The sequence below is a fragment of the Camelus ferus genome, chromosome 21 (genome assembly GCF_009834535.1).
Source record: "Camelus ferus isolate YT-003-E chromosome 21, BCGSAC_Cfer_1.0, whole genome shotgun sequence".
NCBI classification, from domain to species: Eukaryota; Metazoa; Chordata; class Mammalia; order Artiodactyla; family Camelidae; genus Camelus; species Camelus ferus.
In genome coordinates, this window is record NC_045716.1 from 25,320,393 (window position 1) to 25,336,232 (window position 15,840).

A 15,840-nucleotide genomic window follows, 5' to 3' on the forward strand; every position below is an offset into this window, starting at 1 on the left:
ATGAAGAAAAAATACAGATGAATTATAATTGGCTCTGGAAGACCCTTGGGAACAGAAAGAACCAGCGCTGTCAGTGATGTGCGGCGGTGGTTAATCCAAGTCATGTTTGTTTATTTGAACCTTTCCCAAAAGATTTATTTACTTTTACAGTTATATTTGTCTTAAGTTATTGTTATAATTAGTTAATATGATGGGGTGAGGCAGCTGGGATTTCTGGAAAAGCTCATAAGGTATTAAAAAATTCTTGTGGAAGGACTGAGGGGTGGGAGGTGGGGGCACGGAAGGAAGCTTTTATTTTTCATTTTGTACCCTTCTATTCTAACCATGTGCATCTGTTTATAATTTTTTAAGTAGTAAGCAGTTTATATGGCAGGTATGATTACAGACCAGTTTTTGTTTCAGTAGACTTTTCAGTAATTCAAGAAAACTTTTAAGCATTCTTAAAATATTTTCCTTATGTAAATAATGGATTAGCAATTGTGGGATATCTACAGAATTGAGACTTACTTTCTTGGGTGTTTTAAGTGCTCTGTCTTACTGCTCATGTCTTTAAAGTCACACCAGATCCATGCTGACATGCTCACTGTTGCATATGCAGATGATACTTGCATGACCCTTTGAACACAGGCTTTGAGTTGTTTTTCTTTTACTGGTGATGGATTTATGCTGATTTTTGTTGCTACAGTATTTGCTGGTCTACTGACCAGAGTGAAGGAATCAGAGCCAGACCAAGTAGCCAACACAGATTTCAACCTACGACCTTGGCCTCATCATCCAACCCAGGGTTGTTCAAACTTAGTGCTGTTGACACCTAAGACCAGATCATTCTTTGTTGTGTAAGCTGCCTTCCTGGCTTCTACCCACTAGATGCCAGAAACATCCCCTCACCAGCTGTGACAACCAGACATAATTCCAGATGTTGCCAAGTGTTCCTTTGGGGACAAAATTGTCCCCACTTAAGGACCACTGATCTAAGCACTTGGGCTCCCCAGATTCTGATGAAGCAGATGTAAGTGAAGAAGATACATAGAGTAATAGAGTGATGGTTTTATTCCGAGGAGGTAAATTTGGAGTCTGTTTTAGAAATAGGGAAGTGGGAAGAGCTTTGTGGATAATATGCTTTTCTCCTTTTCCTCTTGTTTCTGTAGGGCGTTTGAACTGGTGGGTGAGTGTGGACCCCACCTGTCAGAGACTCCTTCCTTTGGCAACTACTGGAGATGGAAACTGCCTTCTGCATGCCGCCTCTCTTGGTGAGTCTTGCAAGTGGTCCTTTGTTCCCTCATAGAAAGGAAGCAATACGGTTAAATCTCATGTGCAGGACTTGATCCAGCCAACCTTGATCAGGAGGTTCTGAACCTCCCGAGTAGGAATGTCTTTTCTTTCTTAATTACCTTTCCCCCAGGTCACAGCAGGGAGTTTCTTTGAACCTGGGCTTCAGCCTGATTTCCTTCATGTCAGGGTGTGTATCATAATCAGTAAGTGGAACTGAGTCAAGGGAAGGTGTCTTATCATTATGTTTTCCTGCCACAGGGATGTGGGGTTTCCATGATCGGGACTTGATGCTGCGGAAAGCTCTGTATGCACTGATGGAGAAGGGGGCTGAGAAGGAAGCATTAAAACGGCGCTGGAGGTGGCAGCAAACTCAGCAGAATAAAGAGGTGAGGGAGCTTGGGTGGGAGCACCTTGCTTTCTCCAGTTACCCGGGAAAGTGGCCAGGGCTAGCGGTAGGAAGTGTCTCCTACTTAGGTGCTTAAGTCAGTGTTACTCCTTTTATAGTTCTGGAGGTTGTCTAAAATGCAGCTAGCACCACAGGGCACATGCCTCCTGAGACAGTTGTGAGAACGGGTGTGGGGAAGCCGAGAGCTGTAGAGGGGACATCTGACACTGTGCTTTTCCACCTGATAGGCTCTCACTAAGCCTTTAGTGGCAATCTTTTGCAAAACAAAGTATGTGTTCAAAGAATTTTTATATTGTTTTTTGCTTATAATAAGGCTAGGCCAGTTTTTAAGGACTTATTACATTTTTAACTCTTACAGAAATGCAAATGCTTAAAAATTTTTTGCCATATATACCATTTGTTTTTCATATATTCAGTTTGTTTGTAAAAAACTTTTAAAGGCATGAGTCTGAATGGTTAGCAAATGTTGAGGCTGCTTCTGTATAAGAAACTAACAATGAACTATTTGTACTTTCCATCTCTGTCCAGAGGCTGGACAAAATATGACTTGTGGGTAAAATCCCAACTGTTTTTGTTAAAAAAAAAAAAGTTTTATTGGAACACAGCACCCCCTTCATTCATTTACATGTTTATGTTTATGTAAGTGCTTTCCTGCTCCAGCAGCAGAATAGAGTTGCATGTGGCCCAAGAAAGTGTAAAAGATGTACTGCCTGGCCCTTCACAGAGAAAGTTTGCCGATTCCCTTCCCTTTAATAATGACATTATACAGTTACATAATGATAATGAGTCTCCCTGTTTCCTTTTGCCCTGGTTCTCTGTCTTCTCTGTTTCTCTCCTGCTCTTCGTGTATAGCTGCTCTTTGCCATGTGTATAGCTGGGCGTCTCTGGCATTAATGTGGGACTATCTCTTGAGAAACTTTCCTCTTTCTTCCCATCGTCCCCCCACCTTTTTATTGCTCTATAATAGCTGGCCATAATATAGAACTAAGAGATTTCTTTTTGTTTCAGTTATTAGAATTTTTTGCCTTGAAGATTTAAAATATGGAAGTAGAATGTGTTATATTTCTTTCTCAAAAACAAAGAACTCAGTTGTTAAAATAAGGATGATATTAAGATCAGAATCCTGTCTTTGATCAGCCAGTCTGCCCCAGAAGATTCCTGAGGGAAATAAATGCCCAGGGGCAAGGCCAAGTAAACAGCATTCTTTACTGACTTGCCAAACCCCCAGCTCCCTGGTGAGCTGAGCTGGACTGCGTGGAGAGCTTTTTTTGCCTGAGTGAGAGCCAGCCTAGAGTTTGCCTTCTTCTCTGTTGAATTCACACTGTACCTGAACCTTAGATTTGACCACTTCCGAGACAAGAAAAGGCCAGACCAGAGCGTGCCAGCCAGAAGTGACAGCAGCAGTCAGAGAATAGGTGGGCCCGATGCCAGCAGTCAGGCTACGATAGTTATTCTTTTAAAGGTGGGGTTAGGTTATGATGGTATTTAGCCTGGAGACCCAGAAATATCCAAGCTCTATTCTTGGTCAGCCACCTATTCCCTCTCAAAGTCCCCAAGGGGAAATACATGCATAGAGAATAGTCGCTGTGCAAGGAACAATCTTTTTACTCCTTTTGCTCAGCACATTGGAAGTTCTAAGTGGAAACCAGATAATTGTTTTAGCTCAGACCATTCATAGTATTATATCCCAGCGTGGGAGTCAGAGGAGGGGGTGAAGGACTGGAGAGATACTCTTAGCCAGCACCAAACACCAAACTAAATTGGTTTTGATTTCTCAGGCCTCCTTTTGTTGTTGAAAATGGTGGTAAAACCTAGTAAGAGCACTTTCAGCCTAGAAGGGTGCACCACCTCGTGGCTGTGCTTGTAAAAATAGGAAGCAAACATTCGTGGGATGATGAGGGGGATGGATCCTCGTGAATGTGTATCATTTATCAGAGAGACCAGAGCACCTCATACGTAACCAGTGCATTGTTTTTATTTTTAGTTGAAAAAGTTTGTGATAGCATTTTACAAACTGAAAATAGCTGTCATTTTTTAAATGATTAAAGTAAAATGTGCTCACAGCAGCTCTTTAATTCCTGTTAAATTTGTTTCTGAAACTTCTCATGTTTCCAGTGTGTTTTTTTTCTACTCTGTCAGTGTGTGTTTTAAGTATAAACTCATTTTAACACTTATGTAGGTCAAATGTAAATAATAAGGTAGATTTTCTTCCAAATCATACACATCCTAAAGCCTATATGATATTATAAGATTGTTTGTACCACTTCTTCCTCTTTTTTGATAAAAACTATAGTTTCACTCAGTATGTGTGTTTTGATTACTGGTCACACAGCAGGTGCTGGGCGTAGTGCATAAGACACCGTGCTGGTTCTTAAGAGTAGTAGGAAGAGATGGACATGTAAATACATAATTGCCAAAACGGAACAGGTTGTGACTTCCGTGGTAGAAATCCATATAGCAGTTGAGGAGGGAGGACACAAAGAAAGGAGTGAGTGGTCGATCTATCAGGGAGATTTAGGAAGACCTTCATAGAGGAGTTGTCTTTCCTGACAGTTGAGAAATTATTCTCCAGGTGAATATGGAGTGGGCTGCTCTAAGCAGAAGGAACAACGTAGACAAGACTCAGAAGTATGAAACAACATGGTGCATTCAAGGAGCTACAGCTAATTAAATGTTGAATCAGAGAGGTGGGTTGGGGCCAGGAAGTGGACTCTGTATGCTATGCTTAAGGAGTTTGAACTGTATCTAATAGGCAATGACAATTCTTAAAAGAACTTGTATCAGGAAGCTAACATCATCAGATTTTAATTTTAGAAAAATCTTTGATAGCATAGTAGAAAATGGATCATAAGAATGTATGACTGGAAGTAGTAAAACCAGTTAAGGGTCCATTACAGTAGTTTGTGCTTAATAATTGTTGACTAAAGGGATCCAGATGTGGGATGGGTGAAAGGAGAGGAGTCTTAGATAAATCCCGGCTTCTAGTTGGGTGTTTGGTGATAGTGGTGTTCACTAAGGTAGAGATGTAGGAAGAGCGGGTTTTAGAAGAGGTGGAAGTCCAGTTTTGACCAGATCGAGTCTGAGGTAGTCATAGGCGGTGGCTGTCATCAGTAGGCAGCTGGATGTGAACACAGAAGTTCAGAGGAAGTCTGGGCAGAGAGGAAGATGTTAGAGTCCTGAGCATATAGACAGCAGTAGATGAGATGACAGTGGTAGAAGAGATAACCCAGACGGGACCAAGGCTAACATCACTGACACAGCTTCAGTATTTCTGAGGTCAACAGAGTTGAGAGAGGTAGGAGAAAGAAGGTTGTGCAGGCTGAAGGAGAAGAAAGTTTAAAGAGGAGATCAAACACCACATGGAAGCTAAGAAAGATAAGCACTGAAGAGTCCACTGAATTTGGCAATGACAAGGTCATTGTCTTTTGCTAGTTAGGTGAAGTGGTGTGTGGGGGTGGGGGCGAAGGCTAGAGGGCAGAGACGGAAGCTAGACTGCAACGGGTCAGAAAGGAGCGGGAAAAGGCCATAGACTCTTCTTTCATGGCTCTTGACTATAAAAGGGAGAGAGATTTGACTTTGTAGTGCAAGTTGTACGCCAGGTGCTAAGAGAGTAGGGAGTGGGGTAACGTGAATGAGTTGGAATGGCTATTGTCTCTTGAATCTAGCCTCTAATTGCTTGCTGTCCCCTGCTCGTCTTTCACACAGTCAGGACTGGTATACACAGAGGATGAGTGGCAGAAGGAATGGAATGAGCTGATCAAGCTTGCCTCAAGTGAACCCCGCATGCATCTCGGAACCAACGGAGCCAATTGTGGTGGGTAAGTATGTCTAAGTGGAGGAGCAGGAAATTATCTTTGCTGAGTCCTCAGTGTCCAAAGAGCTCTGTGCTAACAGGATATTAGAAAGAGAGAGAGAAGCCATGGCAAGGGCACAGAACGGGGTAACAGTGTGGCATGTTCTAGGAACTACGGGCAGTTCAGTTACTGCCAGAATACAGAGTGCATGGTGCACAATGATAGATGAGGCAGTGCAGACTTCTGGGGGCCACGCTAAGATTTCTCTTGTACAATGCTATGGAATTAAAATTGTATTCTCCAGACTTTGGGAAACTGCAGGACAAATGACCTGGTTTCCTCAATAAATAAAGGCAAGGATAATAAAAAGGAAAAGGACGCTTAAGAGACACATCAACCTGTTGGAATGTGTGGACATTTATAAGACAGTTGGGGAAATGTGAATGACGTCTACATGTTTGATTACTGTTAAGTTTTTAATGTGTGATATTGATGATATTGTAGTTGTTTTAAAAAGGAGTTCTTTATTTTTTAGAGATAGAAACAGATATTCATGATGTAATGATATGATATCTAGGATTTTCTTCAAAAATAATCTGGTGTGGTGGGAGCTGATCCCTAGGGAAATATATCAAGGTCTAGGTGAAACTAGATTGACCATGTGTTCATAATTGATGAGGCTGGGTGATGGATACATGAGAGGTAAGTATAATATTCTTTCTAGTTTTAGATATGTTTAAAATTTATAATTTTTCTATAGTAAAAAGTTAAAAATTATAACCTGTCCAAACTTCATTGTGTATAAGAATAATCTGGGAGATAGTTTAAAATGCAGACTCTGGACCTGCACCCTAAGGAAGTCCAGTTGAGTTGGACAGAGGTAAGGCCCAGAAATCTGCATTTGTGGCAAGCATCGAGGGTTGAATAACATTGGTTTAGGGGGCAGGAAGCCACTGAATCGTGAGTATGCGGGTGACAGGAGCACTGCTGTATTTGGACACACTGAAGTAGTAATCCGGGAAGGAGGGGCCGTGGGTGTGAGGAGTGGTGGTTCGCGATAGGCCAGAGGAGACAGGTGCAGGAGCCGCTTAAGAGAGGGACTTGGTCAAGCCAGGTGATTAACTGAAGATGAGACATAAAGAACAGTAAATACTTCAGGTTTCTGATCAGGCTGCGACGTAGACGGGTGAGGCTGTTCTTGAAGTAAGGGAACACAGAAGGAGGGATTTTTAGTTTCTCTTTTGGGAGGGGTAGGACATGATGCGTGTGGGGTGTGGGTGGTTGTGCTGGGTACAGTCAGCAGGATGAGGCTACACAGTTCTTGGGTGTTGAGCTACTGGATGAAGAGAAGGGGAAGATGGTTGAACATGATGAGTATGAAGAGAGGAATTACTTCCCAATTCCTGACGCTGCTTTATCCCCAGAGCCTTCACATTGCTATTCTTGGATTCCTCATCTGTGAAACGGGAGTAGGAACAGCCATGGTAGCATAAGATAATCAGCTACGTCGATGGCAGCCTTAAGACTGGAAAAAATGGAAAGGCATTTCTTTTTTTCCTCTTTGCAGAACTGGTCTTCAGGGGTCTCTTGTTTTGTTTTCTTCCCTCCCCCTTCCACTGCACCCCTTCCACTCTCTCCCCTCCTGCAACTCTAGGGTGGAGAGTTCAGAAGAGCCTGTGTACGAGAGCCTAGAAGAATTCCACGTCTTCGTCCTTGCTCATGTGCTCAGGAGGCCCATAGTCGTCGTGGCAGACACCATGCTGAGGGACTCCGGAGGGGAAGGTGAGTCAGTCCTCACTGTACCCTGAGCATCCCTGTCTGCAGAGCCTTGGGCTAAGCACTGGGAGGAGGGCAGGAAAGGGGATATGTAGACTCTTGGGGAAAAAACAAGGTATAAGTTAGAACAATGCAAAATTCTCAAGAGATTCAGAGTGAAGCAGCTGGGGTTACTGAACGAGACTTCTAGGAAGGAATTATTATACGTGGGTTGGAATGAAAGGGCTCCACTGGCAGAGTGGGGTGGGGCAGTGTCCTACTAGGCAAGAATATAACCTTAATAATCATCTCCATGGTTTCCTGCAGCATTTGCCCCTATTCCTTTTGGGGGAATCTATCTGCCCTTGGAGGCCCCAGCCAGCCAGTGTCACCGCTCCCCTCTGGTGCTCGCCTACGATCAGGCCCACTTTTCTGCACTGGTGTCCATGGAGCACAAGGAGAATGCCAAGGAACAAGGTGTGGGATGCAGTGTCTGTGTCTCTGGTGTCTTTTGGTCTGCTTTATTTTCACTTGGAAGAACTGAAATGAGGCAGAGTGTAGGAGGAAAGAATTAAGTGACATGGAAGCCCAGACAAGCATGTTGATACAGTTTTCCTAAGCTGTAAGATGATATACTGGGGTTTTAAAATTTTAAAAAATTGTGTTTGGGGATAACACAATAGCCTGTATTCCCTGTTCCCTGCTCTGCAATAAAAAGCTTATATATTAAGGTCATAGAAGCTTCCAAATGAAGGTCTTAATATATTTGTCTTAGTAATGACTTTAAATTCCCCGAATCTGCATTAACTGGCAAGAACATCATGGGTGCTGACTGGCCGGCTGGCTGACTGGTGGGAAGTTGTGGAGATCAGTGGCCTGAATTGTGTGCTGGTAGTAAGGGAAAACCTGCCTGTTAGTTTTTATTTGTTTTCTTTTCTTTTCTTTAAATTTTGTTGTTGTTTTGGGAGGAAACTAGGAACATTATTTATTTATTTATTTATTTATTTTTATTTTAATGTATTTATTTTTTAATGGAGGTACCGGGGCTTGAACCCAGGACCTTGTGCATCCTAAGCACGTGCTCTACCACTGAGCTATACCCTCCCTGTGCCTGTTAGTTTTTGATGCTGAGGTAATTCACGTGTAAGAATTGAGAAGTGGCTCTAGTTAGAGACCTTTGTTGTGGTTCAGCCTTCTTTTTAGTGAAGTCAGTCTGTTCAGTTGTGTTCCTCTCTCAAGAGATTCCTTGATCATGTGTTTTTTTCCTCCCCAGCTGTGATCCCACTTACAGATTCAGAGCATAAGCTGCTGCCCTTGCACTTTGCTGTGGACCCTGGAAAGGGCTGGGAGTGGGGCAAAGATGACAATGACAATGTCCGATTGGCCAGGTGAGGCAGGCCTAGCCTTTCGTCTGCTTTGTAGCTGTGGTCTCATCTCCCAGGGACTTTCCCCAGCCCGGAGGCAGAGACAGTCCCCTAACATCCCGGTGTCTCTGGGAAGGTGGAGAGGTGGGAGGCGGGCTGGGCAGCGGGACTCTGCAGCGCGCAGCTGCTGCTTCTCCCTGAGAAAGAGCCTGGAGTCCCGGGATCTCCTTACAACATGCAGGTGTTCTTGCAGGATCCCCAGACAGTGGTCAGAAAATCAAGATAATCAAATCACACTTCTTCTCCCAGCCCATGTAGAAGGGGTTTAAACAGTTGACCAAAATAGTGTGCTCTGGATTTTGCCTTGCTGGAATTTAAACAGCAAGAATAATGCGTTCTCCCCTCCTGCCACCTGCCTCCCAGAAGTTGGTTTCCTCCTGCCTCCTCAGCTTCCTGTGAAGAGCTTATGAATATGAAAGCCCCTCCCTTACTGCTTACCTAGTGCCTTCTTCTTTGGGCTCTTGAAACTGATCCAACTGAGAGCATTTGATTAAAAAACCCAGAGTTTATGACTTTTTATGTAAGTTCTCACCTAATTGTCAAAAACTCCTTCCTTCCAAGTAATATTTACAACAACAACAACAACAACAACAATAATAGCTCCTGTTTAGTAAGTGTGTCCTATTTTCCAGACACTGTGCTGGGCCCTTCCCAAATACTATCTTAATCTTCACAATAGCCCTACAGGATAGATGTTACCCAGTGTCAACCCCAAGTGAGTTTCAGGAAGGTTGAAGTGAGTTGCTCAGAGTCATAAAGCTTAGTAATTGCTGGAGCTCTAATTCAAACCCGACCCCCTCTGAGGTCCCAGCTGGGTAGCCCTCTCCCAGCCTACCCCCAACTGGATCATGCTCCTTGGCTTTTTAAAGGTCCCAGTACAAGTTTAAATTCTCTTTCCCCTCCGTTTCCCAGTGTAATCCTGTCCCTAGAGGTCAAGCTGCATCTGCTGCACAGCTACATGAATGTCAGGTGGATCCCCGTGTCCTCAGACGCTCAGGTAAGGGCTTCTCCCCGCCCGCCCTTGCGTGTCCTCACTTTCCGTGTTGGGGGAACAAGGAGATGTGGTGGTGGTCTCCTTCTGAGTCTCTGCTGAGCAGTGGCTTATGATTCAAGGTTAGGAATAACTGGGAAATACCAGGTAAGTTCCAAAAGACACTTTTCCCTGACTTTCTACCTGTTAGTGCCCTTTGTATCTTCTCTCCAACCAAACTCTGCTTTCTGACACTAAAACACAGTCTTCAAGAAAAGTTTTCTGGACTTTCTGGTGAATTTGAGGTTGTCATTACTTTGCTCCAAGCCCTCTGTACATAGATCTCCGTGCTGGGGACCAGCGGAGACAGAATAGCTTAAAGAGCTCCTGATCTGGTAGGTTCTGATGGTGTCACTCTTAGCCGTTGAACAGGAACACAGGAGCAAAGGCAAACTGATGGACTCCAGTGCTGAATGTCTAAAAGTTGAGGGGATGCAGAATGGTTAGACTTGGGGTGATTATTTAAGACTTCCTTGAGATTAATTCTGGGCAGAATTGGGCATAGAGAAACTTATAGTAAAGGACATTCTAGTGTCTGTAGAATGTTCTCCCTCCTCACCCAGAAGCCATTTATTTGGGTAGTTGCGCATTGTTCTGGAAGAGCAGTCAGGCTTTGTTTTGATATCTCCTTATTACAAAAGGGAGTGAAATTGCAGGAAGTGAGGTAAAAGTTACATATTAGATACATCTTACCCAGTCCCACGGGAGAGCTGGCTGGAGTTGGGAAGGACAGTGTCCTCCTGGGGGACCCTTCTCCCATCATGACAGCAGCCCTTCTCTGGAACTAGGCAGTCACTCTGGGAAAGCATTCGCTACCACCCTCTTCCTCATGGCTAATTACAGGGAGCCCTGTGAGCCAGATGGATGGGCTGGAGGTTCCTGGGGGCTCCCCCCAACCCAGACTGTGGGATAACTGTCAGCCATGCTCTTGTCTCTTCCAGGCGCCCCTGGCCCAGCCGGAGTCCCCCACAGCCTCAGCTGGAGATGAGCCCCGGTCCACTCCCGAATCTGGGGAATCAGACAAGGAGTCAGTTGGCAGCAGTTCTGCCAGCAATGAGGGCAGCAAGCGGAAAGAGAAGTCGAAGCGAGATCGGGAAAAGGACAAGAAGAGAGCAGATTCTGTGGCTAACAAGCTGGGCAGCTTTGGCAAAACCTTGGGCAGCAAGCTCAAGAAGAACATGGGGGGCCTGATGCACAGCAAGGCTTCTAAGCCCGGCGGGGCGGGGGCGGGGGCTAGCGGTGGCACCGAGACACTGGAGAAGAAGAAGAAGAACTCACTGAAGAGCTGGAAGGGCGGCAAGGAGGAGGCAGCTGGGGATGGGCCTGTATCTGAGAAGCCCACGTCTGAGTCTGTTGGTAATGGAGGGAGCAAGTATAGCCAGGAGGTGATGCAAAGCCTGAGCTTTCTGAGGACTGCGATGCAAGGGGAGGGGAAGTTTATTTTTGTTGGAACCCTGAAGATGGGTCACCGTCACCAGTATCAGGAGGAGATGATCCAGCGCTACCTTTCTGATGCTGAGGAAAGATTCCTGGCAGAGCAGAAGCAGAAGGAGGCAGAGAGAAAGATCATGAATGGAGGGGTAGGGAGTGGGCCTCCTCCAGCCAAAAAGCCAGAGCCAGATGGTGGGGAGGAGCTGCTGGCTGCCCCTCCAGCAGAGTCCAAGGCAGTGGCATTTTCCACTGGCTACCCTGGTGGCTTTACTATCCCTCGGCCTTCGGTGGGTGGAGTCCACTGCCAGGAACCCCGGAGGCAGTTGGCAGGGGGGCCATGTGGGGGGAGCCTACCACCATATGCCACCTTCCCCAGACAGTGCCCTCCTGGGCGACCCCACCCCCATCAGGACAGCATCCCTTCTCTGGAGCCAGGCAGTCACTCCAAGGATGGCGTTCACAGGGGTGCCTTGTTACCACCCCACTTCCGCGTGGCTGATTCCTATAGCAATGGCTACAGAGAGCCCCCTGAGCCAGATGGATGGGCTGGAGGTCCCCGGGGGCTCCCCCCAACCCAGACCAAATGCAAACAACCGAACTGCAGCTTCTATGGACACCCTGAGACAAACAACTTCTGCTCCTGCTGTTACAGGGAAGAGCTGAGGAGAAGGGAGCGTGAACCGGCTGGGGAGCTGCTGGTGCACAGGTTCTGAATGGGGACACCTCGGTGGGCAAGGGGGCTACACAGAGTTAAGCTCAACTAATTGGCTCATAAGACCCAGCCCCATGTTGATGGGGCTAATGCAGTCATGTGTGTGGGAGCCTGGCTAGAGACTTTTAAGTGTGTATACTCTGGGGAGCTGCCAGGCTGGCAAGAGCAGGCCAGGGCTGGATGGTGCCTTGAGGGCTGCACTGGTCCTCTGCCGATCTTGACATGAAGGGACTGAGGAAGTACACGGGGGGGAAGGATGGTAATTCTGTGTCATAACCCCTCGAGTCCATCCCAGGACCTAAGAGAAAGTCGTCGGGGGGAGGGGGAAGCTTTGGTGTGTGAGGGTGGGGAGGTGGGTAGACGTGTTGGGGAGGAACAGGCAAAGGAGGTTCTCAGTCAATAAAAGAAAAAACAGACCAAAGTTCTTTTAGGTTGGAAAAAAGCACATGGTGGTGGAGTTGGGAATGTGGAGGGAAACTGGGAAATTAGACAGATTTGCTGTTGACTTGAATTAAGGCAGAAACTTAGGGTTGGATAAATTCTTCCTCCTGCAGGGTCTGGAAAGACAAGGCAATAATGTGTGCTCATGGGTGCTTATTAGGAGGGGGATAGCTTGAATCAGGTTAGTAAGATGGGAAAGGGAGGAACTTAAAAGGGGAATCTTTCCTCTTAAATTTTATGTCCTTCTGAACAGCCATCTGTCATCTGTTCTAGTTTGAGAGATGGCCGATTGATTGCCCCCTATCTTTTCCTCGTCCTTTTTGAGGGCTGAGCTCAGCTAAGAAGGTTGAGGGATTTTTAAGACTTTAATTTTATTAAAAAAAAAAGGTCCCTCTGGGGAAGGGAAGAGAGTGGTGAGAAGAGCAGCCGTGTGTGTTTAATTTTCTCCAGGTGAATTGATGCAGAGGTGATCTTTTTTTAACTGCTTAGCAATAACCACACCTTAGGGTTTGAGGACGCCTTGGGAGGGGTGTAGGAGGACAGGACTTTTGGCCAGACTGTTGGAAACAAAACCAAAAACCTAAATAGAGCACTACCATCCTCTGCTGCTGCGTTTCTGTAGAAAGCAACTTATTTTTTGGACTTTTTTTTTTTTTTAAAGGAAAAGGAACAAAAAGACCCCAGCAAGCAAAAACATTTTTAAAAATGATTTTTTTTTCCCCTATTTAAGTGATTCTTTCTCCTTTCTCTCTACTTTTGGAGAATGAACTTAACATCCCGGCTTCTTTTGTTAAGCCATAGCTGACCTTAATCTGTGGTTAGTTTATTAAAATAATAAAAAATACTTTGTAAGCAGAGATATTTTTTATAATAGGACTGATGTTGAAACTTGGGGTGGGGGCTGGGGGCAATTTATAAAAAGGTAGTTAGAGAAATATATTTTAGTGAACTGTAACCACAGATCACAGACTACTCCCAATGAGCTGATCTGTTTTTGGACTTCCCCCTTTCCCTGACCCGTCCCTTCTCCCCAGGAGATGGGAGTGGGCCTGTGGACACAGCAGGGGGAGCTCCTTTGCATTTTGCACAAAGCCCAAGCCTGGACAGCCTGTGCTCTGGCCAGCACCATTTCTGAGAGCTTTAAACTGGAGGACCTATCCTGGGCCAATTTTCCCTTTTCTTTAAATTTTTTTTCCTGGGGGGAAAAAATCAACTATGCAATTGTATACACTCCTAGGTGCATATGAAGAAGGGGAATAAGTGTACTTAAGTGTCCAGAGTGTTAACTGGGGCTACCGTTCTGTATTTGGATTTCTCCTTTGAGGTATGTACTCATAACCCATCCTGTGGAATGTAGTCCCCACATCTGATCCAGGGCAGACCTGGGCTGGGTGTGTGTGTTGGGGGAGCTCATGTTTGCCATGTGTTGCTTCTGCCCAGTAAGGAAAGTTGTCATCCCCGTTGGTGACAAAGCCAGCCAAGGCTGTCCTGTTCATTGGAACTGCTCAGTTTAGAGTTTCCTTTCTCCTCAACAAACTTGAAAGTCACTTATTTTCTAAACCCGATTGTTGATTTAATCGCTTCCTGTGGCTGTTAATTTTTAGGCTTTTATTTGAAAATAGACTGGTGTTAAGGAAGCAACAAGGTCAAAGGAGACAGGTTCCAAAGGAGGGTACTTAAATATATTTCTGGGCAGGGCTGGGACTCATGAGACGAGGGCTTCCCCTCAGGTTCAAAACTTAAGGGGGTACTGAAAAATTCAGTAATCAAGATAATACTGTTTTAATGCAGTGTTTTTAAAAATGATTGCAAAAAATATCCATAATGAACAAAATATCAAAGTCTTAAGACAGGATCCAACAGGACTGGGATAAGGGTAAAGAAAAGAAAAGCTGAATTGAGAAAGTGGGTTGAATCTTGTCTTTATTTAAAATTTTGATACTTTGTTCATTGTGGATTTTTTTTTTACATTAGTTTCGATTTTCAAAAAATACTGCATTAAAATAGTATCTTGGTTACTGGGGTTTTGTGCACCCCTTAAATTTTGTGCCCTAAGCGAGTGCCTTGCTCACCTCACCTTGTTTCTGGGGTTATAACAACACTGGTGAGACCAACACCTTATGAAGTTCTATCACCTAACATGCACCCAAACAACAGGTGGCTCAAACTCACACCTTGAATTTGCACAGCTCTCCTAGATTGCCCAGAGGCATCCATCTATATCATAGGATTTTGGCCTGGACCAATAGGAATGGAAACAGACCAGGAGTTTTCCCAGAGAATAAAACCAGGAAAGTTTTGATTCTCCACTGGACTGCTGTGTTTGGATATGATCTGTTGTTAGATTTTAGTTAATACTTTTGTTTTTAAAAACTGAGGACAAATGAACAAAACCGGAAGCCTTGTGTCATGTTTGTTTTTGTTTGATTTATAAAGTAACCAATCCCAATTCCTTTTGACTTCTTTTCAAATAAAAAAGGTGGAAATTCTGCAGGTGGCCTAGGGGTGAGTATGGTAAAATGGGGCTTTATTTAGGCCCTATAGCTTTTTATTAAGAAATATATATATATATATATATATATATATATATATTTTTTTTTTTTTTTTTTTAATTTGGGAAGGTAACTATTGAGGCATCTTAAAAAAAAACTCTTCATTCTAAAGATGAGGGACCCTGAGTCAGTGGATGTTTTTCCGTAGGGATGAGTAAAGTCTGTTTTGCTTTACTCTTTGACAGGGTTGTGGCACGGGAGGGTGGTGAAAAAATAATGCCTGGGAAATGAAAACAGACCCTGGTTGGTTTGTGGTATTGGGGGAGGATGAGGGGGTGGAAGAGGAGAGCTTATAGAATTACTGTGCTGGGGAGAAGGGAGGACTGGTACGTGATGTGCACGCAGTGAGCCACAACTCCTTAGTTAAGGAGGGGTGTGTGGATGAAGAGGGAGGCAGACCCCATAGCCCTAGCTGAGGGGTGGTACCATCTCTCAGGCCGAAATAAGTGCACTTAGTTTCTTTAATCCAGGGCATTGGGATACCTACTGGGGTTTTTACTGGAGAGGGGAGATTTTCAGGGTTCCTAACTTTTCCCCTTTTGACTTAAGACAGTGCTCCCCCTCCACCCTCCACTCTCTACCCCACTGACGGAGCAGGTCTACTAGAGGTTAGGCCTCTACATTCCTCCCTTAATCTGTTCTGGTTTTATTGAGAGTTACAAGATTTAACCAAACGTTATCCCCTCATACTGGATTCTACCAACAAAATAAAAGAGTATATGAAGTTTTTTTTGTTTTGTTTTGTTTTGTTTTGTTTTGTTTTTAAGATTCAGTCTCCCTTTTGAGTGCGGATGGTGTTAAACTCAGTGCTGTATAGGGCCTGGAGGGAAGCAACCTCCCTCTCCCTTTGGCTCAGTTTCTTCTCAAGTGAAACTAAAGCTCACAGGCCAATAAAGCAAGTTAGCAGACTGTATTGTACATTTGGGAGCTGATACTGAGCTGGTTCTGAATGACTTATGAGGACCTAGCTTTTGTTGTTCTTACTACTTTCTAAATAACGACATGTCTTAAGGTTCCAGTCAC

At 44.7% G+C, this 15,840-nt stretch overlaps 1 protein-coding gene and 1 non-coding gene across 10 annotated transcripts in view; one reads left to right on the forward strand and one right to left on the reverse strand.

Moving 5' to 3' along the window:
• Positions 1-15,544, forward strand: part of OTUD7B (OTU deubiquitinase 7B) — a 49,647-nt gene extending 34,103 nt beyond the window's left edge. For all 9 annotated transcript variants that reach the window (XM_032464375.1, XM_032464377.1, XM_032464374.1 and 6 more), the window contains 8 exons: positions 1,149-1,250; positions 1,531-1,658; positions 5,384-5,496; positions 7,127-7,254; positions 7,555-7,704; positions 8,501-8,615; positions 9,564-9,648; positions 10,623-15,544. In XM_032464375.1, coding sequence (XP_032320266.1) covers positions 1,149-1,250; positions 1,531-1,658; positions 5,384-5,496; positions 7,127-7,254; positions 7,555-7,704; positions 8,501-8,615; positions 9,564-9,648; positions 10,623-11,825 — 2,024 coding nt within the window. In that variant the 3' untranslated portion in view covers positions 11,826-15,544. The remainder of the gene's footprint in view (positions 1-1,148; positions 1,251-1,530; positions 1,659-5,383; positions 5,497-7,126; positions 7,255-7,554; positions 7,705-8,500; positions 8,616-9,563; positions 9,649-10,622) is intronic.
• TRNAP-AGG lies at positions 8,260-8,331 on the reverse strand. Its single transcript has one exon. It is a non-coding gene; the product is annotated as a tRNA-Pro (tRNA).
• Positions 15,545-15,840: the final 296 nt, after the last annotated feature.